Raw genomic sequence first — 27,753 nt, forward strand, 5'->3', positions numbered from 1 at the left:
TTTAATTTAAATTGTTAGTTAAATAAACTTTCGATATTATAATTTTACAGTAATATGTACTTATAATGAATTAAAATTTTAGAAAAATATTTCCCTAAGATCAGTTCAAACTGGTTCACGTCCATTCGTTCAGTCTTCTACAGTCACGGTTCCACGTTCCACCAATGCAAAAGCAAAGTGCGTTAAAGATTAAAGTTCTATTGCTAAGGCCACGCCGTTGGTAATTTTATTTGACAAAATCGGTAATTTTCTCATTTAAATTGTTTTTAACGCACATATATGTTAAATTTAATTTCACACATAATAATTGATATAGAAGTGCATTTAAATCCAAGCAAACGATCAGAAAATATAAATCGGTGAGTGCTTATCATTTTGACGTTATACTTGCGTGCATATGTGTTAACAGTGAGTTGTTGAGTTTAAACTTCTTTCATTAGGTACATAATTGTAATAGTATATAAGAATGAATGTCTTGATAAAAAACATTAAATTCTCATAATGTTTATTGTACCACAAGATTCTCTACTTAGAATATTTATAAATGTACAGGCGAACGGTTAGCACGTGCAGCAGTCTAACCTAACTTTCTCCATGTTGAGAGCTTGTCATTTCGTATACATATACATTTATGTATTTTATTAACATAAGAAAAATTTATTTTTATTCTGCATATTCCTATTGGTATTAGTAAAAGGGCCATTACGAAAATTGAATTTCACTTGACTGGAAAATTCTTTGCAATTAGTACCTAATTTAAAGAATTTCTGCATGATAATATACAATAATAAAGTATGTCAATCTAATCAAAATGTATTAATGTATCATACTTTTAATATGAATCTATGAGTACAATTGTACAACTTGCAAAATTACTAAATCAGTTTTCTTAAATACCTAAATAAAACATTTATACGCACAATTAAACTGTATTTGTTTTTTTTAGAAATGCCAGCAGCGTTTGAAGTTAAATCCAGTTGGGCTGATGAGGTTGAAGAAGAAGGAGGAACTTTACCTCCTCCAACTGAAGTTCACGAAAATGGATTTAAAATCCTCACAGAATATAAATTTAATGACGATAACAAAAAAGTTAAAGTTGTTAGAACTTACAAAATAGAGAAACGTATAGTTTCGAAAACCATAGCCGTTCGTAAAAATTGGAGTAAATTTGGAGATTCAGAGGACGATAGGCCAGGACCTAACCCAGCAACCACTGTTATTGCTGAAGATGTTTTTATTCAATTTATTTCCAACAAGGAAGAAGAAAATAAAGTTGAGGAAGATTCGCTCGACAAATTGAAGAATATGGGTGATAAGGGAGTGGTAAAGTGTCGTAATTGTAATGGCGACCATTGGACATCAAAGTGCCCCTACAAGGATACTGTTCTTGGCAGTGGTAACTTATTTTTTAGATTATTTATACTTATATAAACCTATATGGCAATTTATCTTGTACTATAAATTAAGGTAAAATTCCAGATGACAAGAAGCCGTTAATGAATCCTGCGGCTGCTACTGCCACCACTGCCTCCGCCCTGGCTGACATCGGCAAACCTCAAGGCAGTAAATACGTTCCGCCAAGTATGCGCGACGGAGGAAACAAACGTGGAGACTCGATGCAAATGCAACGTCGGGACGACACGACTGCCATTAGAATTTCCAATCTGTCTGAAAGCACAACCGACGCCGATTTGGAGGAACTTGTCAAACCTTTCGGGGCTATTCAAAAGCTTTATCTCGCTAAGGAAAAACCAAGTAATGTCTGCAAAGGATTCGCGTATGTTCACTTTAAATATAGAGCCGAAGCAGCTAAAGCAATTTCCATGTTGAACGGTTATGGATACGATCATCTTATTTTGAATGTAGATTGGTCTAAGCCTCCAGCTCAAAATAATTGAACTTCGATTTGAAAAAAATTAAAAAATATTTGACAAGAAACCTTTTTTTAAACTAAATAATTAATTTCTTTTTGAATCATTTTCATTGATCATTCTCATTGTTTTTAATACGAGTTTTCTTCAAAAACAATATTTTAATATTTCTTATTGTATCCAACTGATTCATATACATTATACAGAGATAAAACTCAAAACAATAATATCAGAAGCTTAGTGTTGAAATGTATTTCTAAAGCGTAATTTCAAGACAAAGAAATAAACGGAAAAGTAAAATGTTAATTTTATTCTATGTACAAAATCATGTGAATGAAAATTTGGTTAATATTTTTCAACTCAGTATTTTAGAAAAAATTTATTACAATAAAAATTATTAAATACAGCAACTGTACAGAAGTACCGCATTACACAAATCCTTACTCTTTCATTAAACAGGAAACTAATTTCCTTGTAAGATTTTATGATAAAATTTTTAATTGGAAAATTCATGTCTTTTTATAAAAAACGATTTTCATATATGATGCGCATTTTACCAGAATATGCTTTCGGAAATTATTTTTGTTTCTTTCATTTAACACATAACAAATAATAATACTACATTGACTAAGTACTTAAAAATGACAGATTAAAACGAAATCACTCACACGTGAATGCAATCAGTATGGCTACTTTTAAAAACTAAATATTCCTTAAAAAAATATTACATCGAGTGGACTATAATTATCTCTTTTTTTCATATTAGAAAAGATTAATCTCGAGATGATATCAGACAATAAACGCGCAGTCTAAAATAATTAAATATAATATCTTTAACTGTGGACAACAATTTTTAATATTCTAAACATTAAACTTTTTCACCTGATCAACACATTACTTTTTCCTTCTGTATTTACAACTCTTATTCATATATTCTCTGAAAAGATTTATACACACAAAAATGAGTAGGTAACAATTGTCTTTTTAAAGACTAGGGAAAATTTTTAGATTCTTCATTTAGAAAATGATTTAGTAAAACCCACTTAATTTTTCCATGTTTGCCATGTTTGCCATGTTCATCGTGTTTAAAGTTACTCATTGAGAAAAATCTTTATTTGATACAAATTTTAAAAAGCATATGCAATGTTTTACCAAACGAAACATTTTTTCTTGGGATTCATTGTTGAGCCAATGGGGCAATTGAAATCCTTTGCGAATTCCGGTCTATTAGAAAGTGGGCCCAAAACTCGAAATTCTCCCGGGCTGTGAACTCCGGTAGTTATACGAAGCTTCAACGTTTCTGGTCTGTATTTACTGCACCAAGTTTGTGCTGCACTAATCCAGAAAAGCTGCGATGGTGTGTACTTGAGACCGGGTAATTTTGGTTCATGGCCATTTCGTTCAACCCATTCCTGATACGCTAAGTATGATTCTTTTATTCCTCCATTGTCTGCGATGTTTTCTCCCTGAGTGTTAATACCGTTCAACTGAAAATAATGAGAGGAAAATTCAATTTACTTATTGTCGAATAATTATTTAATTTCATAAGGTTTTTAAAAACTATTACTCTAATAAGAGTGTTGACAATAAATTGCAACTTACGTTTAAATTAACTTCCTTAGCTGTGTAATTTCCGTATTGGTGAATAATACATTCGGCTTTTGAAAGATATTTTTCTTTCGTCTCTGATTCCCACCATTCAACTAGATTGCCTTCCTTGTCAAATTGACGACCTTGGTCATCAAAACCATGAGTGATTTCGTGCCCAATGACAAAACCAATTGCACCGTAATTCATGTATCGAGGCCTGTCTTTACTGAAGAAAGTTCCTTGAAGAATACCAGCGGGGAATTCTGGAAATTAAGATTTTTATTTCAATTAAAATTGGTTTATAGTTAAAAAAAGGAGTTGGAATAATAATCGCATTTACGTAAGAGAGTAATGAATTCAACTTACGAATACTATTCTCAATTGAAGAATAAAAGGCATTAACAACGGCAGGTCTACCATGTGACAGCCAATCGGTTTTGTTGAAGGGTTTTCTCAATTTACTAAATGAATAATTCGTGGCAAATTGTGTAAGATTCAAAATTGATTGAAGATAATCTCCAGGATTTAGCTCAAGATTTTCGTAGAATTCCTCGAGTTTTTTATCATCAAGAAGCTCATCAGGATAAGCAATGTGAGTGCTCATCGACATTGCTTTCTCCAAAGCACTTTTTCTTGTTTTCTCATCCATCCAATCCACCTAAATACGAATAAAAATGTGTTATTATTATTATTACCTATTATACATTTTCCAAAATAATTTACTTACAGTTTCTAAAATTTTCCTGAATTCTTTACGAATGTCGGTAACCATTTCAACGGCACTTTTTTTTGACTCTTCGTTAAAATATTTTCTGACGTAAAGAGCACCGACACTCAGACCAAGATTTCCACTAGTAAGATCGATACACTCCTTCCATCTTGGTTCCCGCTCAGTTTTTCCACTAACAGCAGTTGAATATTGCAATTGTCTTCTTCGAACGTCATCATTCAAATAACTGATGGTAGCTGCAACTGCTCTCCACATGACATAATTTGCCTGAACTCTTTTCGGAGTTTGTTCCATTAATTTTTCAAAATCTTTGAAGAAGGTAGGTACATTTACTATTACCACTTCGTCTTCTCCAATTGTGATAATTGGCTCTAGAATTGCATTGAAATATTCTTTCCACGATATACTTGGATAATTTGTCTGTAGCTGTCTTATTGTCATTGGATTATAGAGAGCTGTTATATTCCTCCTTTTTTCGGTCGGCAATGAGATCTGATTGAATATTTTAATTAATATAAGTAAATATGAGAATTTTCTTGACATTTTATAAATATCATTTTATTATAAAGAAAAAGAAGCACAGTGCAGGGCTCAAACTAGGTCCATAAATCCTGTAAAACTTTGTAACTTTGCTTGAAATCCATAAAACTTTTGGTTCGTAAAGTCCGTTTTTTTAAATACTTTCACTGGTTCGAGCCCTGAATGTGGTAATTTGCCAACTAAATTTTAAATAACATAAATATTTTCCTACTTTAGAGAATTACATTTTAAAACAATTTTGTTTTCATAATTCCCTTATTTGATAAGCTGAAAATGTTTTTTGGGAAACCCAGTTTTAATTAGAATTTTAATACCCACATTTGCAAGTTTTATTTCAAATTCAAGTGACTGCTTCAACTCCTTCTCGGCCCTGTCTCTGTCGGCTCCAAAAATGACGGCAATATCGACCATGTAATTATAGTAGGCTTTAACTATATCGTTACTCAGACCTTTCGTTAGATATTCCCGTGAAACACTAAGAGATGTTTGATCAATCTGAACATTTTTTTTAAACATTACACTTTTTAGGTAAAACAGATAATATACAGATATTTATAAGTGTTTTTTTTACTTACGTCCAACACTCGTTTCGTACTGTTTTTAAAATCAATGTTAATACTGAAATCAAAAAAGTAATCGACTGAAAATCCTTGATGCCTAAATTTCTTGACTGATTGTTTCCATTCGAAATCTCCTTCCAGCCAAGAATTTCCATCTAAAATCGGCCATCCACCTAGATTCCTCACAATATCCTTGACTGGTTGCAAACCCTTTTGATTAATTGCAGCTGTAACGATGAATTAGATATTTACTTATCCAATTAGACATTTAATTACACAGTCTTTTGAGATGAATTAAAAATAATCTTACTCTGGTTCATGCAATTCTTGTACAAATTTTTGACCAATTTGAAATGTTTCTTTTCATTCTGCTTCACTTTTTCTTCAATGTTGATTCGCAATTGCTCCTGAAGTTTTTCGCTGAGAACACTGAAAGCACTAACAGCCGTTTTATCATCGGGAATTACAGTATTCTCGAGAAAATTACCGCAGGCAAATCTGTAGAAGTCATCGCATGGTTCTACATTGGAATCCATATACTCCAATACTCTGGACGCTGCAATTAAACGGTAATTAACAGATTGATTTTGGATAAAGAGGAATTCGTGGCCAATAGAGTTTACGTACCAGTGTTAATGCAGCCGGGGGTCAGGCAAACGTCCTTGCAATTCGAGGATGTTGAATCTATAATTTTGATTCCTGAAGATGGTTTCATACTTCTTAAAGCTTCTGATAGGGATGGTAGCGTCTCCATTTTAGTCGCAACTACTCAGGACAGACACAGATGCGCGGATGCAGATGTAGATGCAGGTGTAAAAAAAGCATGATTGCACAGTGTTATAAGCAATACAATGTATGTACTATCAATTGGAAAATTTCAAACATTTATTTCTAATACCCATATCAATAAAACACTGCAAATAGATAAGAATCTTAAAATGCACTCTAATGATAAAAATATCCTCCATATCAATATTTCGATTTGAAAACCAAGGCATTTGAAGATTAATTAATTTGCAACTCATTGATTATACATTATTGCATTAATAGAAATTCCCTTTTTTAAAAATCTCTCAGGGTTGCCACGCTTTTGCTCTTTTCAAATTCCCTGACTTTTCCAGGTTTTCCCTGGATTTTAAAACGAAAATTATTCGAAAACATCAGTTACTTCATTTTTAAATAAATATTTAATTATAATTTTTTTTATAAAATTCCCTGACATTTCCAGGTTTTCCAGGTTTCCAGGTTGCGTACAGCAACCCTGAGAATCTCTTCTTTTACTAGCATAATTTCAATTGAACATTCATTATTTCTTGCAATGACTATATGTTTACCTGATTGTTTTGCAACAATGTAAATTATATTGTGGTTGAAACTTGAAAAATTAAAAAAATTATAATCTAAATTTTTATTTTTGAACCAAAATATTTGCCCCATAAGCTCTTAATTTTTTTTGCAACATTACCAATACATACTAAAGCTTATAATTATATACCAACAATATGATTACAATTTTTCAAATGATTATAGAAATCTTTTATACTGCAATATTAAAGAGTAGCAAAAATATTTGTAAAATAACAAGTCAAAATTGAATATATAAAAATGAAATTAATTTCTCATATTTTTATTAGGGTAATTCTCTTTAAATAAACAAATATGACAGAATATTTAAATATATATTTACGTTTGAAAATATTTGGTTATTATGTCAGGTAAACTATCAATTTTAGGAATGAAGAAGCAAAAATGTCGACATTGACATTGAATGAAGCATCGAGTACATATACATATTATAACATATGTTATGTTGTAAAGTGATAAAGGCATTATTTTTTAATGATTTAACGTCTTATATAATTTCGATTACATATCTTATACAATACTTTTCGAAAATATTTAAGCGAATCTAACTAACCAATTTATCTTTTCATTTTATTTGCATTCAAATTTAAATATTAATTATGCATTTTGACTAAAATTAGATATTATATAATCAGCAACTATTTAGAAATAAGATGCAGCCTTTTTATTTTGCAAATTGCATTAAAAAATTTTCTGAATTTATTCTATTTTCTGAAAACATAAATAATGAATATAATAATAATAAAAGGGCATATTCGGTAAAAAGCTTACCATTTTCGGAAGCACAGTTTTGGGCTTTCGATGACAATACACCAACAGCTATTGCTAATGCAATTACTGTAAGTACTCCGCATACTGCTATTATCGTTAAACCCCGTTCCAAAGCCGATCGTCTCCTCCACCAAGTGGGATTTCTTTAATTAAAAAAATTAAACATTAGAGATTTTCTAAAAATAATTATTACTTGCGCATAATTCTTATAATTTTTAAAATGAAATTCTCCCATTAGAAAAATTGCATTTTTCTCTCCTTGACAATTTTCACTATTCGTTCGGTTTCATTGAATTTCCAAAGCAAGACTTAATCTATTTAAAATTGCAAAGAGAATCATAAAGATTTAAAGAGAAATCGATTCATGATATTAAACTGGTACACGGGGTGAAATGTGTATCAGTATATTGCACCGGGTGTGAGTTATCGTTACGGTAGTAAAAGTCTACTTAGACGAAAGTGCAGAAGATATTGTATTAATATTTTGAAGAGTTTATGACAATCGTCACATTGGAGGAAAATAAATTATAACCTTGGAATTTTCCCTTTTTATATAAAAATGTTCTCTTCTAAAAATGTTCTAAAAAGTAAATTATTATACTTATGCGAATTTATTTTGAAATGCTTTTTGTTTGTGTGATGATGGACACAATATTCGGCTAGATTTGTATTATGTAAGCACGTACACGATTCGTGACGACATGTTGGAAGATTAATTCTTGTGTGTTGCGTATATGTATATGTGTTGCGGTAACGAGTTAATTGAGATTTAGAGGAAATAGTGGGTTCACCGTAATCGTAATTGTATTTGAGCGCACATATTCTCGCGAAAATTAAATTTTAATGTAAATAAAACAGCCCTACTATCAAAATAAGATAATCTTATTTACAAAATTTTCTCACAATATGCACCGAATTCTTTAAATTAATATTAAAAATGAAAAGTATACATAAAAATGATTTATTAATATTAAGCTAATTAAAACTAGAGATCAAATTTGCTTACAAAGTATTTAGAGCACCTTTGGTCATTGTGAATCATGACCTCAATAAATGGAACATAATTATTATTACTCTTTTACCTCTATTACTCTTAAACATATTACATGTCATTAAACACAATTATCTTAATTGTCTGTATTTTCATTGTATTTGACATTATTATATCCATTCGGAATTTCCATAAGTTGTTAACAAAAGTGATTGCGGCAACAAAAATAAAGTAGAAAAAATTATTACATTTATTATTTATGTTTCTTATATAACTGCCTAATGTAAATCTATTCGAGACTGACATTGTTTATTGAATATACAAAAACATAAGGTTTTTAAAAAAAATGTCCTTTCTTGAACTGTCTTAAAAATCGGTCAAGTATGAAGAAGTAAATTAAATAACATAAAAGTTATTACAATTATTTCATCTTTTTAATTACACTTTTTTGTATATGTACAAAAAATAGAAAAATTTACTCATTGTGGAATATACAGAATTGGTACTGCATGAAGGACTTGAATAATTATCAATCGAGTATTGATTTGATAAAAGTAAAATAGTAAGAGATATACATATATATTGGACATTTTCTTATGCACCTATATTTCATTAGAAAGTCAACGTCTGATGAATTGTTGTTAGACATATATACTCATTCTGAAAGTCGTGTAGGAATGCATGAGAAAATAAATTTTAAATTTGTATAATAATATTTCCACTCCTGGAAGAATTTTTATTGCGAGTATACTCTTTTTTTGCAAAAAAGGAAGAAAAATATCTTAATAAATGGAAAAATTGCGTGACAGTTGTCTAACAAATTATAATAATTATTTAGTTGAAAACGTAAAAAGAGAGTGTGTGCTTCCACAAAAAATAGAAAGTAAAGTTAATTTTTGCTTTTTAGTAAAATAAAAAAAAACCTCTTTTTACTTCTTCTCTCAAGGAAGTTATAAGCGAAAATTTAATGATTGCGCGCCCTTGATACGCAGAATTAAGCCACACCGGGAACCCCAAATTTATCACTCCAGTGGTTCAATAATCATGTCAAGTTAATTGAACAATTTTCACAAACCTCGTAGTAAATGTATTTTCAAGATTAACTTTTCAGGTCAACATTTTGCAACGAGTCTCTTTTTTTCCTTTTTATGTAGTACCTTGAAATTATTTTCTTTGTATTCTACAAAATCAATTATTATTACCTTTTTAAATTTAAATTAACTTTCTTGTCGGACAATATTGAGTCTTAAAATTATTGCATCTTTATTTAAGACTTCTTTTCTGTCTTAAAATAAAATTTTCTTTCCCCTAAGAAATGTGCCTAATTATACTATAATATTGAAATATAATTCCCATATAATTTTAAAATAGAGGTCACGAACGCAATACATATAATCAACAGAAATTTGTCGTCTCTGTAAATTACAAAATTTGCGGATAGCATTTGCGATTGAAGCTTATTGTCTTAATTTTACTCAATAAGAGGTTGAAAACTGCGAGAATTCTAAAATTATTTCTAATTTTCCAATTTGGCTTCTTTTCAAATCTTTCATTATGAGAATAATTTATTCAAATATAAACGCAAGACCTTCAAAGTCTCCTGTTAATACCAAATAAATTAACAAAAATTTATATTCTTAAATTGTAGCTCGAGATTAAGATATTAGATAATAAAACAAACTGTGGCCCCTTTCAATTGTTTCGCGCACACATTCTCATAAAAATGAGAAAAAGTCTTTATTTGAATTTTCAAAAGATAAGCGAAAGGTAATCGCAATTTCATGTTTAGAATTTCTGATTCGTCGACCTCATAAATACATGGTTTACGTCGGTCAAGGATTCAGGAAATTACCTCGATCAAAATAAGTTTACAAGTTTGATTCGAATGTCATTATCATTTTTATCGCGTAAAGAACAATACACACTTTTCAAGACATTGAGGACATTGTCCAGAAATATTTTCTTTTTGTAGGTCAATCAAATTCGCATTTCAATTATGAAAATTTCAAATTCATATTATGAACGGTTTGTAAAATAATATAAACACAATTCTTCTGAGATTCTCAAATTGAGACAATCAAAGCGTTATTGCATCGCAACAATTTTAATACGTTTTTGTCTCAATTTGATATCCTTAGGAAAATTGTGATATTATCGTGTTTCAAATCGAGTTTCTATGACATTTGCAAAGCCCGCATTTAAAAGTTTAATTTTCTTTTATGATTCTAACTAATCAGGGAGATTTTTGAAATGTAGGTGAATAATTAAGATAAAAATATTCCATCCTTTGTCAAAAAAAGCTTTTAATTTGTAAGTATACATAATTTATATTATTTACCTTTATTTTTGTCGATTGTTGCTATTTTTATAACAATTTAATCTAAAATTAGGTTCAAATATAAAGTTATGTAATCTATTACTCGACTTGGGTAATGTGCTCAATGACCATGTAAAGTTTAATCACCTATATAAGAATGTGGAATAGTGCAGAAATTTATCTGGACAGTAATTATTCGCTTAAAAAATAGTTTATAACAAAATTTATTTATAGGTACACAAAAAATAGTTTATAATTTGAAAACCATTCATTTCTTCACAAACAATTATTTACTATTAATGTTTATATTGCTAATCTTTTTTTATTGACAAATTTGACATTTATTAAATTATGTTTTGTTAAATATATTTAATTTTTAAATGATAACCGATAGAGTAAAATTAATGATGACGAGTCGTGTACATCTCGACAGGTTTTATTATATGAGACACCGTTATTTTTGTAAATAAAGTCTGTGGAATAGCGGTATCGAATGTTTGATGCAACAAAAGCAGGAAACTGTAAACTTGGAGTGCTTAATTTTTCACCAGCGAATTTTATTCAGAGCTTTTTGATGAACCCGACATTTTTAAAAACAGGTTTACAAATTGAATAATAAATTGTAAACTTTTCCACTAAAATGATGACAAAGTTTAATTAATTCCTAGCAAATAATCATGTATTCCGAAATTTATTATAAACTCTAACATTTTTAAAATCATCGAATACGTATAATTCAACAGTTGATTAAACATTTTTATCAATTCACACAACTGTTATTGTAATATAAATTTCGAATTATTGTAAAAAATAACCTTGAAACATAGTGAAACATTTTATTCGAAAATATAGAAATTGACACCACAATAAGAAATAATTAATAACTTTTTCCTTCTCTTTTTAAACCTAACATAATTGACACTTTCACTTTCTTCAGATGCTCATGAAAAGCAAAAATAAATAATTTTAAGTATACAATATACTTTATCAATATTATTAAAATTTTTTGAATATGACAAAAAATAATAATATAACAAAAGCTGTGAACGTATACACACTTCCTTATCTTTAAAAGTTGCTTCCGGGAAAAAATATTTAACAATACTGCAAATTTGAATACACATAATATATACCTGAATTTGTGTAGTGTTTAGAAACACATCGATAATTGGTGAAATTATACATAATATGTATGAGCTTCAAAGAGGTTAAAATTATTATCACATGACATTTATATCTTCCGGAATTTATTTCAATAAGTTAAATTTTTTATGTGCGGTTTTAAATAATAGAACAAGTTAAATAACTTGAAAATTAAAACTTCTTTTTTATGAGTAAAACATCATTATTTACATGTGCATGAATTGTAACATCAACGCTTGGAAAGACTGTAACCTTACTGACTTTGACGATTTGTTTCGTGCATTGAAATCACAAAGTTGAAGATTTATTGTACAAAATTCTTATGCAATGTAGTACGAAAATATAAACTTTGGTTAAGAAGATTAATTAAGAAAAAGAAAGCAATACTTATATTCATTGCTTTTTTATAATTATTTTTTGATTCAAGTAAAATTATAAATAATAGAAAAAGTAAACGAAACATTTTTGTAATTTATCACAGCATCAAATTTAAAAAAATTTAATTAGATGCAAATTGGAATAATTAAAATGTTGCTTCTACAATAATAATAATACAATAATACCAGTTATCAGTGAAAGTTGTGCAAATTAAATTTTTTCTTTTTATAGCGCTTTTCAAAAAAAAGGATATTTTTTAAAAATATAATATAAATTATCAGAACTCTCACTTGTAAAGTTGTAACATAATAATTTTGATCATAAATGAAGAAAATGAAAAGTCAATGCACTTACGATATATAGTGAAGAACGATTCGCATGTTTTTATTTATTAACTAATACATTTTATTCTTAAATTCTGAAAGAAAATCATGAGTGAAACTTACTTAATCACAGTTTGCTTCATACTGTTGGTCATTTTATTAATTCCGCAAGGAAATTGCAGTTACAATTTTTGAGTAAAATATACAAATATTATACTTGAATTTCACTGACACATTTCACTGCATTCACTTTTGAATGAAAATTTTGAAATCCTTTTTTAATTTCTTTGTTAATAGTGGTCAGAGTGGATGCTCCATGCTGCCGCTTTAAAAATGTGAAACTACACTAAATAAATATTTGATTTTTCTTCTTTTTTGATTAATAATTTATTGACAATCTTACTACTCCGGATGAATCAGTTTCTAGTAGTGTTTCCACTGGACTGAACAAGTGCGCGTTCTTCTCCTCGTATTTAAACCACTTCTCCCACCCAATGTCATTCTCTCACTTACTCCTGTTTCCTACTATCAATTTTCGTATTTTCCATCTCTTTTTCGAGAAATCAAAGTCGAAAATTCGTCTATCATTTTTAATGTATTCAAATCTCTTCTTTTTTGTATGGAATGTGCGACATTAGTCACGCAGAAGAAATATCATCCAAAATATTCATCATTTCGAACTTGTGATTAATTCAATAAAACTGTAAATATCTCTTGGAACAGGAATTCAAAATTTTTATGTAAACATATCACTGGTGATAGTTTTGTTATTTCTGAGTTAAAAAATAATATGTGTGCGAAAAAAGTGCAACTGTTCATTGCAAACTCTTGTATTGAATTGAAGACTGCGCGCGATTAAACTCCGGCCTTTTTCAAATGAGTAAACAAAAGCACGAGAATACCATTCATTTTCATTTGTTTCTACTCTTATCAAACTTGATTATATGCAGATTCACGTGAAAGTACACGTGAGATGCTATTAATCTAACAGTTTTCAATATACGAAATTTCCCAAATAAAAGAAAATTTTTATTTATTATATATTAAATTAATAAATTCTTTTTATTCAAATCGCATCGTTACTATCTGCGTATAAAGTTAGTATCTAAAAACATGCGACTGAACCATTATTTTACGATCATAACAACAAGCGAAGGTAGTTTTCTAATTCAATTCAATTTATTGAATTTCACGGAAAATATAAAAAGCAAAAACATTCGGTGTGTCCAATTACGATAATTGAAAGTATATGACAATTTTTCAATTTCAATATTTATTAAGTGCAGTAAACAGAGTAATAAGGATCGTCACATATCATCGACAAGATAGATTATTGAACATATTTCTTGGTACATATATTAATAATCTATTTTTCTCTTTTCAAATTTGCTAATGTAATAAAAATTACTTTTAATAAACTAATGGACACTCAACTTTATGAAAATATCTCAATAGCAATATTTCAATTATTTAAAATTAATTTAAAAATGAATTCAACATAATTTTTATAATTCGCAGCAACTCAAAATATATGATTCTGTACTTCCCTAAAAACAAGATTTTCTTTTCACTCAATATCTACTGATTATATTCATGGCCGATATAAATACTTTTATTTTGATTGATTGGCGCTTAATTCTAGATCATTCAGGCTAATATGTAATGCATCAATATGACACCAATATATTGTACATGTATTGTTAATTTAATATTTAATTTTAAAAAACTAGTACATTTTATTTTAAAATTTAAATGATTACGAGCAATTTTTTTGATCCTTAATGACTAGATGAAAATAATGTAACTGCATTTATTTTTTAAAAATTAAGAATATCAAGTTTTCATTTATAATTTTATTAATGCGTGTGGCCAACGTTATTAAGTACCAACAGCTTTTCTGAAGAGTTTGATTGCTAACAATTATTGAGCAATTAAAAAACTGGTCGGAAAACGGCTCCTTTTCACACTCGGTGCCCAATGTTTTATTTCAGTGAAAAAATAAGTAAAACTAATTCACATTTAGAGAGTATAATGAAGATGGTTATTGGCGAATGCAAATAAAATCTTAAAGTCTCTTTTTAGAAAAAACTATTTGTTTTCATGAATCTACTTGAAAATATATGGTAATTTTTATTTAAGAAGCTCGAGATAAGGATTCATTAAAAATTGCATTTGCAGTAGAAACTTTTAGCGACTTGAGAAGCTTAATACTTAAATGAAATGAAGTGTCAATTCATTGATTTTCCTATTATTATCTTACTTTATCTTTTATATCTTCACTTCAAAACGGATAGATTTACTAGACTTAAAGAGTCATTAATAGTAGATGTAATTAATTTATTTTTATCTTAATTACGTCTAATTGTTATAACTTTACTTTTCATTTCATTTCATTCTTAACGTTTTACACCGAGAAAACGAATAAAATTTTACTATTTTCCAAACACTGTCCGAAACTTTTCATCATTTTTGTCAGCTCTTACTGTTTTCGGAGTAAAAGATTACTACGATCAAAGTACATTTTTGAAAAAATTAGTAGAACGTAGACAAATAAAAATTGATTTGTAAAAATTAAGATAAAATATTTTGTCGATAAGATGAGAAGACAATACATATTATTATCATAGCACTTGAAATGTGATTCCTTTGATATCAATTATGTATATAAAAACAGTGCCGGATCAAAGTTTAGAGATTCTTGTACCTTTGTTCATTTACCCGACTACAGTCATAATGAAGTAAATATTTCCTAATTATCTTATGTTAATATTTTGTTATTGCGCTGTAGATATACAAGCTTTAAATTTGCTTTATAAAGTCATAAAAAATGTTTGCTGAAAAAATAACATATTTGGTAAACATTTTTGATGTTTATACCAGTTCTTCCTTTTTTTTTAAAATAAAATTATCTCTTTCTTAAAAATTCTTAATTTTATCGCTTTTTTTCAAAAACGGTAAAAGCGTGCTAACGGGATCCAAAAATCATTTATATATACGTGATGCTTACTTATATGTCTACACCTTTTTCATTAAATATTTTTCTCTTTAGTTTTAAAATTTTATTAAAAAATTGTATTTTCTAAATAATATCTACAAATAACTTAATTATATTGGTCAGTTCCAATTTTTTAATACTGAATTATTAATATTTTAAATTATATATTTACAATGCGATTAAAGTATTTTTTCAGATTAAATAAAAAATAAATAAACCTAAATATAATAGTTATAAATTTGTAAATAAAAATAAAATAACACACTTACATTTTTCCTTCAGTTGTATTTTGATAAACGGAATTGTAAAATCGATTATTTGCAGAATTTTCGTGAATTTCCAGCATTTCACTTGAAGAATGGTACGAGATTTTTGAATCTCCTACAAATTTTGCATAGTTACCAAGTTTGTTCTATATTTTGATTATTTATAAAAATGTATAACATCTATTTTTTAAATTTTCTTCTTAAAATTATTATTGTCACGAGAATTATCTATTTACTATATTTATATATATGTGAATGCATGCTTTTATCAATTATTAAATTTCATTTGTTTCATCTTAAAAATAAAAGAAATTATAAATGACTTACTTGATTGTCCCTTTTTAAAATGTTTAAGAAAACTCATTATTTAAGATTGAATTTAACATAGTTCTAAATATAATTCAATTAGACTAAAAAATAAATAACACAAAGCTGTAACTACATGCTCTTTGCAAGCACTATAAAATCTCATTTCTACTATAACAAGTGACTTGAGGGCTCTTATAAGTTATTATGACTAATTAAGAGTTAATTGTTTTCCTTAATTCCTTATTCCAAATTGTATACAATGTTTTCATGATTATTTATAAATGACAAAACATTCAATTTAAATATATTATAAATAAATAAATAAATATTCTATAATATATGTACAGATATAAAATAAAGAATAGTATTTAATATGTGTTGGATTCAAAATAATAATTATATTTAAATACGCAGCGATAATTATAATATTGTCTTTTGAATTTAGGAATAAGTACCTACTTACCGTCAGATGTATTTAGTACTTAAAATATTCTCAAGTGTCGCCACTATCCACTGGTAGAATGTTATCGACCGAGGAAATATGATTGGCAGTCCTGGTTGCTCGCACCTGTCACTTTTTTGTGTATTTACGGTATTTGCAGTGTTTAATTTACTAAAAAAACAGAAGTATTTATTTCCATTAAAATGGCAAATCCAAATTTCATTGACATGGCAGATGATGATGCCGCTGAATTGAAATTTCCGAAAGGTAAACCTAAAAAATTGTTTAATAATAATAGTACATGATACAGACAAGATAACATAACCTCTAATACTCTTTAATTACATTCATTATATTTAATAAAAAAAGATTGTTATAATAATAGAAATATATCACAATTTTATGAATTGATAAAAATAATAAAAATGAAATTAAGAATTAAGTAAAATTGAATTAATATTATCGAAACTAAAGTATATTGCAAGCCAAATTAAATTGATTTGTTTTTCAAGATTTCTATAATTATATTTTAAAAATATTTTCCTCTCATAAATTGTTAAATTAATGTAAATTAAGAACAAGTATTTTAATTGTCAAAAGTATCTAAAGTAATGATTTTCTTGCTTTCAGACTACACAAATATTACGCTCGAGAGCAATAGTAATATCGATCTTAATGTGTCAGTCGAGAAGGAGGAAATCATTACTTCAGATTCCGTATGTTTTATATGTAATTCTACATTATCAAAACCTCATATCCGATGTGCAATATGTAATTATATAGAACTTTGTTGTGCCTGCTTTTCAAGTGGTCGAGAAATTAAAAGTCATAAGAATGATCACGATTACATTATTGTGAGAAATGAATTTCCCCTATTTGACAATTCCGTCTGGACTGCAAAGGAAGAATTGGAATTATTGGATGTACTTTTAGAGTGTGGATTTGGTAATTGGATCGATATTTCGAGAAGAATGTATGGTAAAACTCCCGAAGAATGTAAAGCTCATTATTTGCAACATTACATAGACAAGCCGAGTATTAACGAATTGCCAAAATTTAAGGAAACCGACACCAATCTTTTTCATATTCCAGCGATTCCCTACATGTTTAAATTAGACGATTTGGAGGATCCACCAAGATTTTCCAGCGACACTGTTAACAGTAGATTATTGTCAGGCTACAATCCAGCGAGGTCTGATTTTGAAGTTAATTTCGATCATCACGCCGAACTTGTTGTTTCTGATTTAAAGTTCGATGATTTCAACTCGGACGATCCTGAGGACAATTTAGGAAGAAATCTACAACTTTCTTTAGTCAGTGTCTACAATAACAGATTAAGAGAGCGTAAGCGGAGGGAGAAAATTATAAAAGATCACGGTTTGATCACTTTGAGAAGAATTAATACCTGGTTACACAGGTACGACGACAGTGTTACGAGACCTTTAGTCGAGAGATTATTAGTTTTCATGCAATTAGTCACTGGCATGGATTTTGATTATGTCATAGAAGGTCTGCACAGAGTTGGTGAATTGAAATGCCAGCTGCAGAAACTTGTCGAATATCGAAAAAATGGTTTGAAATATTTTCAGAGTGTGAAACTATTTAAAAAATTGGCAAATGTTAGGCTGGAGAGTGAACGTGAGAGGAAGAATCTTTTGGCGAGTTTGGACAGTAATTGGAAAAATATAATGCACTGCAGCGACTCTGATTTGAAAGCATCTGTCGTCGGGGGAGTTACTCAGAGGAGAGCACCGCCACCCTTGGCAATCAGGGGACTTCCTGGTTTCGAGAAACTTTCTCCGGACGAAGCCGATCTATGTTCGAAAATTCGAATAGTTCCCTCAAGTTACATAGACTTTAAACACACCCTCATCGGCGAGAATAAAAGAAATGGAATGTTGAGATTGGCTCAAGCTAGAGCTTTATTAAAAATCGATGTTAATAAGACTAGAAAAATCTACGACTTTTTAACCGATCAGGGATACATTAATAATCCTGCCACTTAATTTATAACTTACATTTTACTCATTATGTGATATTAGAATTTAACATTAGTTTCTGTTTACGAAGTTATACAATAAATAATTTATACTTTCTCAATATTTGTACTACTTTTTGTGTGATCTCTGGGAAATCGTTAATTTTTTAAAGTTTTTTTCTGAAAATAAACAAGTAAATTTTCTTTTCTTTAGAGTTCGAGAATGCTGAGACGTTACTAGTATCAGAAGTGCACATGCTTTTAGAGCACAGGAAAGCTCAAAATGAGTCTGCCGAGGAAGAGCAGGAATTTTCTGAAGTTTTTATGAAGACTCTAACTTATACCAATCGATTTCGTAAGTTTAAGAACAAGGAAACTATCGCTGCCGTAAGAAGGTAAGTTTAAATTTTCATACTCTAGTATCAACATATATTTTCAAGTTTGAAGAGAAAATTTTTTTAAAAAATTTATTCACACTGTAGCATTAATTTTTTTCTCTCCTCCAGTTTATTGATGCAAAAAAAATTGCATAAATTCGAGCTGGCTTCGTTAGCAAATATTTGTCCCGAAACTCCAGAAGAGGCAAAAGCACTGATACCGAGTTTGGAAAGTCGACTTGAAGATGAAGAACTCAGGACAATTTTAGACGATATTCAAACAAAACGATCTCTCCAGTATTAATTTCTATTTTTGTACAATAATCGTAATAATGTTTTTTTGAAATAGTTGAATAAAAGGAAATTTTATAATAGACTTCTGAAAAACTCTTAATACAAATTCCAAGTTTTCAGAGAACTTTTTAGTTTCTTTGCCGCTCGAGGATAACTTGCAGATACTTGAAAAGCATCAAGATTTACATTTTCCATTAATTCCTGTTTACCATAGAACAGAATAATTCTAAGATTAACAGGAACCGACTGAAACTGGTCGTTGATTTTATCGAACGGATTATACTAATACTGTGTGTCTGTATATAAATTTATGTATGCATATGGAATTCATAAAAAATACGGCAGTGTATGGCAGTGTACAATTTGCGATGGTCGAGTCAGAAAAGAAGACAGCTAATCGTGGCAACGACAACCGTGTATTACATCCAAGTAATTGCGGCATGGTTGACTTTGCACGCGAGAACGGACTTTGATTATCATCCTACCGTATTATACTTACACGTCGTACGATTCGCGTTGGGCTTTATAATCCACTACTTATGGTGTTACGACTGCAACTCGGATTCTCCTTTATCCCCTTTATCTCTCGGGGCAATTATTATTATTGTTTATTAACTCCGCGAGTGTCTTTTGAAACCTTTTTAAAAGAAGTAACTTGACACGTAATGGAAATAGAAGTTGAATTACAGATATGCATTTGTGTGTAACTTTTGTTTGCAACATGCTTATCAGCAATAATTCTTGGGGGAAATTGACAGACTTCGGAAGCAACATTGACTGAAAGGACCAAGATGTTGCGCTTTCATGGTCTGTCTACTTATCAGATGAGTATCATTCATGCTGAGCTGCAATATCTGGCACATCGAGATACTCAATACAATATAATTATGTTGTCTCTATGTGTGCTTGGGTGTATCGTGGCATTCGAACGATACTCTAGAGTTTCAGCGTCGATAATTTTCATTACATTAAAGTTATATTATTGAAAAGTAATGAGAGATATTACTAAATATTGCAGTGCTGATATAAAAATAATTGCCATTATTTCACGATTCTTGAGGTAATAAACGTCTGCGTTATTTTCTGTCTGAATTGGAAAACAAGTTATTAAATTTTAGATGCAAAACCCTATTTTCATACACAGATTACTTTTCAAATGCTATTGGGAAAGTCTGAAATTCACGCGCTCTAAAATGAAATGATCTCGGCTGCTGAAACGCGCGCAACAAGTTTACGTGGGTGTAACAACAATCGATGGAGTCAATTTGCATAATGTATATAGGCGAAAGTATGTTGGTATACAATATTCTGGAGTTCATTTCTTCTATCTCATTTAAAATTTTAATACAAATTTTCCACTTTTTCACTTTATTACACTTATTATTGTTTATAATTTCCATCATTAAAAAGTCGTTTCTCAAATATTTAACAAACAAATTTATTTGATTCAAATAATAAATAAATTGACTATCAAAATAAATATCTATTTGTATCAAATAATCTTGCCTCGACTAAAAAAGTTAATGTATCGAAAAGTGTTTATTTGATTTAAACAAAAATTATTTATTCTCTCATGTAAATATTTATTTCATTAAAATTCATTTCATTTATTTATTAATCGAGAAATTCATTTTTTTTATTCAAGCGATTTTTTTCTCTTTGCTTTAGGAATTCCCCATTTTGTGGTTCATCTGATGGTAAAACTCAGCGGGATCTTCTCCAATTATTGTTTATTACCTATTTAATAGAGAAATGATTTATATTTTTATGAGAAAATTTTAATTAGAAAATGCAATAAATTACATAATATGTACTTGATTAGAGAGTTCGTTTGAAAATACTTACTTGATTGTATGTAAGTACTAATTATTTAAATTTTATTTATTTCTGTAAAATAGTAAAATATTGGTGTCTTTATATAATTATTATAGTAAATAAATGGAATGTTTTATCGAATTGAAGACAGCATAGTAAAATATGACATGGACATTCGAAGAACCTTGAGAAAAAAAGTGAAAGATTATCTAATGAAGCAGTAATTATAAAAATTGATTTTTAAATGAATTTTGATTTTACTGACCGAGGCAAAATTGTTTATCGAAAAGGTAAAAAGTTTTCCAGCCGTGAATTCAGAGGGTTTTGAACTTCTTTTCATGATAAACAGCAACATTTTTTGCGACTCTAAAGACAATTGATACCAGTAACCACTGTAACTGAAATTTCAGTAAATTACTTATTTTTAATTAATTTAATTATTTAAAATTATTTTCATATTAGATAATTATCCATTACATGCTGGCAGATACACTGAGACTATGATCAATCAATTGTTGACACGGAATACTGAGATAGAGAAGATGAATAATTTGACCAAGAGTAAAAGTACCGAATCTTAAGGCTTCGTCTAATTTATCAAGTTTTATTACAGTCTAAAAAAAGAAATTACTCAATAATAGATTGTGTACTCAGAATATTATTTAATTTTAATTATCAAATACACTTATTGATACCTGTACACCAGTCACACTTATTATTATCGTATTACATCCTAAGATCAAGAAAAATGACGTTGAAAAACAATCGCATATGTCGTTAACAAATCTTGAATAAAGAAATTAATAATATTAACATAATAATAAATAACTATTTTACACTTATTAAAAAATATACAAACTCTATTATTTGTAGATGTTTTTGAACATACATTCTAATCTCTTTATCTATTTCTCGTGGAATTTTTTTTTCTATTGCACGAGCATAAAAGTCATCGTCTAAAAGATTTTCCAGTTTTGCTCTGCAAATAGTGACAAAATTTATTACTGCAATGAATAAAGACAATTTACAATTAAGTGCCTATATTTTGCACACTTGTTCTGCTTTTACCCTAAAACAGAATACACTCCACAAGCATGCTGAATCACTGAAGAAAATGTAATTTCTATGCTGGCTAGAATATGCATACAAGTGAGACTTGATATGTAGCTATGAATTAATATCGGTAAATAATATTGCTCTTCATTTACGTAATAGTCCGTGAAATACAGTGTTTGTTTTACTACAGATTGATTCTGATGGTACATGTTTAAAAGTTGTGGAACAATTGGTAAAAGCAAATAAGCAACTCCAGTAAAAATAATGTAAACTATAAAAAAATAAATGTTATATGATAGTTTTCTTTATTTTTTAGTTATAGTTAATTCTTTATTGATGAAACTATACTTATGTATAATTTATTAAGATCTTTTCCTCTCCTAGTATGAGCGTGTAGGATTTCAATTTTTGAATCTCTCCTCCAATAGACCCAATCGCGTTTCATTTTCGAAAATATAAGTTCTATCTGACACCAATTTCAATTAATTGCTGCATGGTTTTTTAGGAATTTATTAATAATATAATTGTAATAATTAATTAAGAATCTTGAAGACAGAACGAGTCTTCACTGTGCAGAGAGCGCTTAATTTATAGGTTTTTCAAATTTTCAATCCTCCTCATTTTCTGACAGTTACACTTTTTGATTAGAAACCAACTGAGATATTGAGATGTTAAAATTTTGAAATTACGTGAAATTAAGGAATATTGATAATTGGTTATTTTCGTTATACATTAAAAAATTAGTAATTAGTATAAAGAGTAGATCTTACTCTTTCCATTTTAATAATAAAGTTTGTTAATAGAAGTAATACGACAATTAATATAATAAGAGGCGGTATGCATTCAATTACTATGTCCAAGTTTCCCCAATGTTTTTTCAAGCCTAACAGCTAATAATAAAATAATTGCCAATTTTAGTAAAAATTTATTTATAGTTAATAGTTACATACAATAAATAATAGTTATACCTCCGGAATGAGTAAGCTTATAAGACTAATATAAACTAAAGTTGAGAAAAGAACTTTTTTCAATTTCCTTTGATAGGGCCATTGACCAATAGCCGACAGTGACTTTTCGTTCATCATATAAAAAGATCTAAAAGAAGTGTCCATTCTGAGGGTTAAAATAAGACTGCATTGCTCTCGCTCATGAATCGACGCGACGGTGCATGCACATCCATAAGATAATTATTACTCTATTACAATCCCGCAAAATTCTTTTTTCACTTCTCGGCAATAATAAAATATTAATAGTTAATTGCGAAAAGTCACTAACTTATGTAGCTCAATCTTCTCTTTTACCTTTAAGTAGAAAAAATCGATGCTTTTCCCAAAGTCATCGCAGACGAGCGCCTTAACTTTCATAATATATATATATATATATATAGGTGTAAGTTTGTCTATAGAAGAAGTTTAATTTATAATTTTCCACTTGAATTATTTGTATAAAGTTTATAATTCTCAAATTAATTACTGTCATTCCTATTAATATTAATTATATATGCTTCACATAAGTACATTTGCTATTCTAGAATCGATACACTTATGTTTCTTTTCTGCTTATGGGTTTAAGATAACTATTTCCACACAATTCGTCTCAAGTTCTCAATTATAGGGAATTAAATATGTAATGACAAATTATGTTATAAAGCGTTTCAAGTGAATCTTTGTCTCACTGGTTTCCTGGAGAAAAAATCAATATTCAATATATGTACTGCTAAAAAGATTCTCAGTCTTCCCTACACATTTGCGGTGAATAGATGTGCTTAATTGCAACTATGGAAAAAATAATTTTTAACTACAGCTTTCGTCAAAGATAACTCTCCGACGAAATGTATTATTGATTTATTTCAATACAAAACTTCGTAGACACAATGAGTTTAATATCAGAGCTTTTTTATCCAAATTTTCGAGATGAAAATATTTTTACGAAAGTATATTAGATTGATATTACAATTTTCCGAGATGAACCCTTTTCGATATTCAAATGCTGTCAACTATTATCTATTGCAGATTATATAATGTATAATTCTATATTTAGAGAGAAGATGATAATAAGATGTAAGATGAAGAAATTTGATTGGTGTGTTCGATAAAGTGTCACTGAAAGTATAGTAAAGTTTGAAAAACTAATTATTATTATCTGGCTGTGTGTGTGTGTGTGTGTGTGAGAAAGCACAAATGCATACAAGTGAGCGAGCAGGGGAAGAGTGAGTAGTCGGTTTCCGAAAGTCGCCGACCGAATCCGAAGCAAAGCGCCGGTCGAGCTCGTCGCGCGTATGGGGCAGTGCTGCCAGGTACCCTCACCAAACGCAACTGCGCTTGCGCTACAAAAATGATCTTATTAGCGAAATGAACCGCGCATTTTTAAAACGTTTAATACACAGTCGAGAGCGAACATATTTGATTGGGGCGCCTGTATATCCCCGTTTTTAAAAAGTCCAAAATGTAATTTGATCAAAATTACAAATTATGTCAAACGTTAAATCCATATAAATTTCATTCGATATAATGTGGCTTTACACAAACGTTTACTTAATAAAATGAGTTTATCCAAGAAATTGTTTTTCAGCAAATGGGCTAAATTATTCAAAATAATATTTTAGTAACCATTTTGTCAAAAAAGCAGCGAATCAAAGATTATCTGTTTAGACAAGTCACCCGTAGAGGAACTGTAATTTCTTTGGTTTCTTTGTCAACATTTTCTATTCTTCTAAGGTTAATTTTAAATTTAAAAAAAAATTTATAATAAAACAATGTTTCCATGAGAAGCCTACATATAGAGTTAGAAACAAGAGAAAAAAATATACCTATTTATTACTATAAACAATAATTAAACATTAAAACTAACCTCAAAATAAAATTTCAAGACAATATTTATCCTAATTAATTTTCCGAACTGGTGTCGCTCGTTTCCTTATGGTATGTGTCAAATTTATTATGACTTGCCGTATGGTTGGAATTTTTAACCTAAAAAATAAAAACAATTTCAATATACCTTTAATATTAATTTGTGTGATTATCAAGATTTATATTGATAAACATAAATTTCAATAAATTTTTTTTTAATATTGTTATTTATAATTAATAAATTAATTATTTGTTATTTACTATATATTATTATATATATTTATAATATTAAAAGTAAAACTAACCTCAATGCACAATTTAATTTTCTTCTTCTCCTTACTGTCATATATTGCACCTATAATTTAAACCTGAAAAAAAAAATTAATTCGCATTAAAATAATTAAACTATTTATTTACTTATTTATTTATTCATTAAAAAACAATACTTATCTTAATTAATTATACAACACGTTTGTATATTCCATTCTGCACAGATTATCGTAAACAAAACAAAACTGCTTTACCAACAAATTCTTTATTTTGAAATTTGACACAACTATAGGTAATTTCACTTTCTGCATTATCGACTCGTGGTACGAGTTACCGAAAATATGCTTGAAATAGTTTGTACATCACCACGGCGCTAGTAGTACAAGCGCGCACTGGTGGGGACGCTCGAAGTGGTGGGGACACGGGTATATAAGCAGGCGCCCGAGACGAGACTGGCACTTCATGCTCAACTGTATTACAGGTAAGCAATAGTACCAAAGCCTTGTTAAGGCAGACCAACTTAAGCTGTATTACAGCAAAGCCTTATTAAGGCAAACGGACGTAAAGCTGTATTACAGCAAAGCCTTATTAAGGCAGACGTAAGGCAAACGGACGTAAAGCTGTATTACGGCAAAGCCTTATTAAGGCAAACGGACGTAAAGCTGTATTACAGCAATGCCTTATTAAGGCAGACGGACGTAAAGCTGTATTACAGCAAAGCCTTATTAAGGCAGACGGACGTAAAGCTGTATTACAGCAAAGCCTTATTAAGGCAGACGGACGTAAAGCTGTATTACGGCAAAGCCTTATTAAGGCAAACGGACGTAAAGCTGTATTACAGCAATGCCTTATTAAGGCAGACGTAAGGCAAACGGACGTAAAGCTGTATTACAGCAAAGCTTTTTTAAGGCAGACGGACGTAAAGCTGTATTACAGCACAGCCTTATTAAGGCAGACGGACGTAAAGCTGTATTACAGCAAAGCCTTATTAAGGCAGACGGACGTAAAGCTGTATTACAGCATAGCCTTATTAAGGCAAACGGACGTAAAGCTGTATTACGGCAAAGCCTTATTAAGGCAAACGGACGTAAAGCTGTATTACAGCAATGCCTTATTAAGGCAGACGGACGTAAAGCTGTATTACAGCAAAGCCTTATTAAGGCAGACGGACGTAAAGCTGTATTACAGCAAAGCCTTTTTAAGGCAGACGGACGTAAAGCTGTATTACAGCACAGCCTTATTAAGGCAGACGGACGTAAAGCTGTATTACAGCAAAGCCTTTTTAAGGCAGACGGACGTAAAGCTGTATTACAGCAAAGCCTTTTTAAGGCAGACGGACGTAAAGCTGTATTACAGCAAAGCCTTATTAAGGCAGACGGACGTAAAGCTGTATTACAGCAAAGCCTTATTAAGGCAGACGGACGTAAAGCTGTATTACAGCAAAGCCTTTTTAAGGCAGACGGACGTAAAGCTGTATTACAGCACAGCCTTATTAAGGCAGACGGACGTAAAGCTGTATTACAGCAAAGCCTTATTAAGGCAGACGGACGTAAAGCTGTATTACAGCAAAGCCTTTTTAAGGCAGACGGACGTAAAGCTGTATTACAGCAAAGCCTTATTAAGGCAGACGGACGTAAAGCTGTATTACAGCAAAGCTTTTTTAAGGCAGACGGACGTTTTTTTTATTCGACAGTTTATTAAATAATCGTTGATAAAATAAGTCCCCGAGTGCAGTCCCATGGCATCGTTATTTGCTTTGCTTTTTGTAACTTGACTATTAAAAGAATTCATTTTAGAAACTTTATAAATTATTTATTCTCTACATTATATTATGCAGACTTTTTTCAAATTTCTATCAAAACTATAATTATTTTAATGAAAATTTTGTTAAATAATTCATCTTTTTGAAAATGATTTTCTCAAATAATTGATTATTTTCTAATTTCAAGACAATATAATTGAATTTCAAAGATTTTTTTTAAACTACTAATTGAATTTCGTTTTAAAGAATTTTATTATCATTTTTGTAAATAGTTGCTTGATCTCTAATAATTTGTGAATTTAATGTAATGTAAATTCTAGAAAAAAATATATATAATTATATTAACACAAGTAGTAGCTTGTAGTTGCTAAAATTTTTAAAAAATACCCAAATAGCCTAATTACAAAACCCAACGCAAAACGATGTCATTAGATTGCACCCTTATTATTGTCTTTTTAACAAAATTTTTTTTTTTTTACAGAAATTCATGTACCAGTATCTACTGTATTGACATAATGAAGAGAAAACGACAATTGAGTTTAAAATGTTAGTGTTTAACAGATGTATTTTAAAAATATTTTTATTTACATGTAAAGTTAACAATTGTAATTTATTTGTTTATTCTCTATTTTTTCAGCAACAAATGAATCTCGTGAAGGACATTCAACCAGATTCTTCTACGGTAACTCACAGACAAAAAAATCTGACGAAAATTTGACAGTTTCTCAATCACCAACAACTTTAATGACTGAGCAGGCTGA

At 29.3% G+C, this 27,753-nt stretch overlaps 5 protein-coding genes and 1 long non-coding RNA gene across 10 annotated transcripts; 3 read left to right on the forward strand and 3 right to left on the reverse strand.

The window, feature by feature from the left end:
* The first annotated feature begins 165 nt into the window (after nt 1-165).
* LOC122512133 (eukaryotic translation initiation factor 3 subunit G-like) lies at nt 166-2,281 on the forward strand. The gene is made up of 3 exons (XM_043627806.1): nt 166-359; nt 947-1,396; nt 1,480-2,281. Exons 2-3 carry the CDS (start codon nt 949-951, stop codon nt 1,896-1,898), a joined length of 867 nt encoding a protein of 288 aa, XP_043483741.1. The 5' UTR covers nt 166-359; nt 947-948; the 3' UTR covers nt 1,899-2,281.
* LOC122512131 (neprilysin-2) lies at nt 2,236-16,415 on the reverse strand. 3 transcript variants are annotated; one of them, XM_043627801.1, is made up of 11 exons: nt 16,168-16,415; nt 15,844-15,955; nt 7,428-7,570; nt 5,919-5,975; nt 5,602-5,847; nt 5,307-5,518; nt 5,050-5,226; nt 4,189-4,683; nt 3,828-4,119; nt 3,474-3,724; nt 2,236-3,358 (listed from the first exon to the last, which is right to left on the reverse strand). In XM_043627801.1, the coding sequence occupies exons 1-11, from the start codon at nt 16,202-16,204 to the stop codon at nt 3,020-3,022; spliced, it is 2,361 nt and encodes a 786-aa protein (XP_043483736.1). In that variant the 5' UTR covers nt 16,205-16,415; the 3' UTR covers nt 2,236-3,019. The 3 variants fall into 3 exon arrangements, with proteins under 3 accessions (XP_043483736.1, XP_043483735.1, XP_043483738.1); XM_043627800.1 differs by having other exon boundaries at nt 5,919-6,056; nt 16,168-16,411; XM_043627803.1 differs by lacking the exons at nt 15,844-15,955; nt 16,168-16,415 and adding an exon at nt 12,703-13,036 and having other exon boundaries at nt 5,919-6,056.
* A 252-nt stretch (nt 16,416-16,667) lies between these two features.
* LOC122512132 (DNA-directed RNA polymerase II subunit Rpb4-like) lies at nt 16,668-19,322 on the forward strand. 2 transcript variants are annotated; one of them, XM_043627805.1, is made up of 3 exons: nt 16,680-16,858; nt 18,784-18,964; nt 19,076-19,322. In XM_043627805.1, the coding sequence occupies exons 1-3, from the start codon at nt 16,795-16,797 to the stop codon at nt 19,248-19,250; spliced, it is 420 nt and encodes a 139-aa protein (XP_043483740.1). In that variant the 5' UTR covers nt 16,680-16,794; the 3' UTR covers nt 19,251-19,322. The 2 variants fall into 2 exon arrangements, with proteins under 2 accessions (XP_043483739.1, XP_043483740.1); XM_043627804.1 differs by lacking the exons at nt 18,784-18,964; nt 19,076-19,322 and adding an exon at nt 17,222-18,691 and having other exon boundaries at nt 16,668-16,858.
* Nucleotides 19,323-21,147: 1,825 nt separating this feature from the next.
* On the reverse strand, nt 21,148-21,946 carry LOC122512174 (putative odorant receptor 59c). The gene is made up of 4 exons (XM_043627882.1): nt 21,911-21,946; nt 21,533-21,669; nt 21,321-21,453; nt 21,148-21,239 (listed from the first exon to the last, which is right to left on the reverse strand). Exons 1-4 carry the CDS (start codon nt 21,944-21,946, stop codon nt 21,189-21,191), a joined length of 357 nt encoding a protein of 118 aa, XP_043483817.1. The 3' UTR covers nt 21,148-21,188.
* A 90-nt stretch (nt 21,947-22,036) lies between these two features.
* Nucleotides 22,037-23,324, reverse strand: LOC122512134. Of its 2 annotated transcripts, XM_043627807.1 has the most exons (4): nt 23,080-23,324; nt 22,882-23,001; nt 22,460-22,577; nt 22,037-22,382 (listed from the first exon to the last, which is right to left on the reverse strand). In XM_043627807.1, the coding sequence occupies exons 1-4, from the start codon at nt 23,221-23,223 to the stop codon at nt 22,120-22,122; spliced, it is 645 nt and encodes a 214-aa protein (XP_043483742.1). In that variant the 5' UTR covers nt 23,224-23,324; the 3' UTR covers nt 22,037-22,119. The 2 variants fall into 2 exon arrangements, with proteins under 2 accessions (XP_043483742.1, XP_043483743.1); XM_043627808.1 differs by lacking the exons at nt 22,037-22,382; nt 22,460-22,577 and adding an exon at nt 22,693-22,766.
* Nucleotides 23,325-25,635: 2,311 nt separating this feature from the next.
* Nucleotides 25,636-27,745, forward strand: LOC122512140. Its single transcript, XR_006302596.1, has 3 exons — nt 25,636-25,711; nt 27,474-27,538; nt 27,630-27,745. It is a non-coding gene; the product is annotated as an uncharacterized LOC122512140 (long non-coding RNA).
* The last annotated feature ends 8 nt before the right edge of the window (nt 27,746-27,753 follow it).

The sequence above is a fragment of the Leptopilina heterotoma genome, unplaced genomic scaffold (genome assembly GCF_015476425.1).
Source record: "Leptopilina heterotoma isolate Lh14 unplaced genomic scaffold, ASM1547642v1 Lhet_95, whole genome shotgun sequence".
Classification (NCBI taxonomy): domain Eukaryota; kingdom Metazoa; phylum Arthropoda; class Insecta; order Hymenoptera; family Figitidae; genus Leptopilina; species Leptopilina heterotoma.

What these genes read in the sequence shown, in the direction of transcription:
- LOC122512174 (XM_043627882.1), bottom strand. Translation starts at nt 21,946, where the DNA reads ATGTATGTTCAAAAACATCTACAAATAATAGAGTTT. An exon ending in ATCTACAAATAATAGAGTTT is followed by an intron (nt 21,670 to 21,910) that starts GTATATTTTTTA and finishes TTCTTTTTTTAG; the next exon opens with ACTGTAATAAAACTTGATAA. An exon ending in CGATAAACAATTTTGCCTCG is followed by an intron (nt 21,240 to 21,320) that starts GTCAGTAAAATC and finishes TTTTTTCTCAAG; the next exon opens with GTTCTTCGAATGTCCATGTC.
- LOC122512133 (XM_043627806.1), top strand. Translation starts at nt 949, where the DNA reads ATGCCAGCAGCGTTTGAAGTTAAATCCAGTTGGGCTGATGAGGTTGAA. An exon ending in GGATACTGTTCTTGGCAGTG is followed by an intron (nt 1,397 to 1,479) that starts GTAACTTATTTT and finishes GTAAAATTCCAG; the next exon opens with ATGACAAGAAGCCGTTAATG.
- LOC122512132 (XM_043627804.1), top strand. Translation starts at nt 16,795, where the DNA reads ATGGCAAATCCAAATTTCATTGACATGGCAGATGATGATGCCGCTGAA. An exon ending in TGAATTGAAATTTCCGAAAG is followed by an intron (nt 16,859 to 17,221) that starts GTAAACCTAAAA and finishes TCTTGCTTTCAG; the next exon opens with ACTACACAAATATTACGCTC.
- LOC122512134 (XM_043627807.1), bottom strand. Translation starts at nt 23,223, where the DNA reads ATGGACACTTCTTTTAGATCTTTTTATATGATGAACGAAAAGTCACTG. An exon ending in TAAGCTTACTCATTCCGGAG is followed by an intron (nt 23,002 to 23,079) that starts GTATAACTATTA and finishes TTTTATTATTAG; the next exon opens with CTGTTAGGCTTGAAAAAACA. An exon ending in TCTTAATAAATTATACATAA is followed by an intron (nt 22,383 to 22,459) that starts GTATAGTTTCAT and finishes ATTTTTTTATAG; the next exon opens with TTTACATTATTTTTACTGGA.
- LOC122512131 (XM_043627800.1), bottom strand. Translation starts at nt 16,204, where the DNA reads ATGAGTTTTCTTAAACATTTTAAAAAGGGACAATCAA. An exon ending in GTACGAAACGAGTGTTGGAC is followed by an intron (nt 5,227 to 5,306) that starts GTAAGTAAAAAA and finishes AAAAATGTTCAG; the next exon opens with ATTGATCAAACATCTCTTAG. An exon ending in TCAGGAAAATTTTAGAAACT is followed by an intron (nt 4,120 to 4,188) that starts GTAAGTAAATTA and finishes ATTCGTATTTAG; the next exon opens with GTGGATTGGATGGATGAGAA.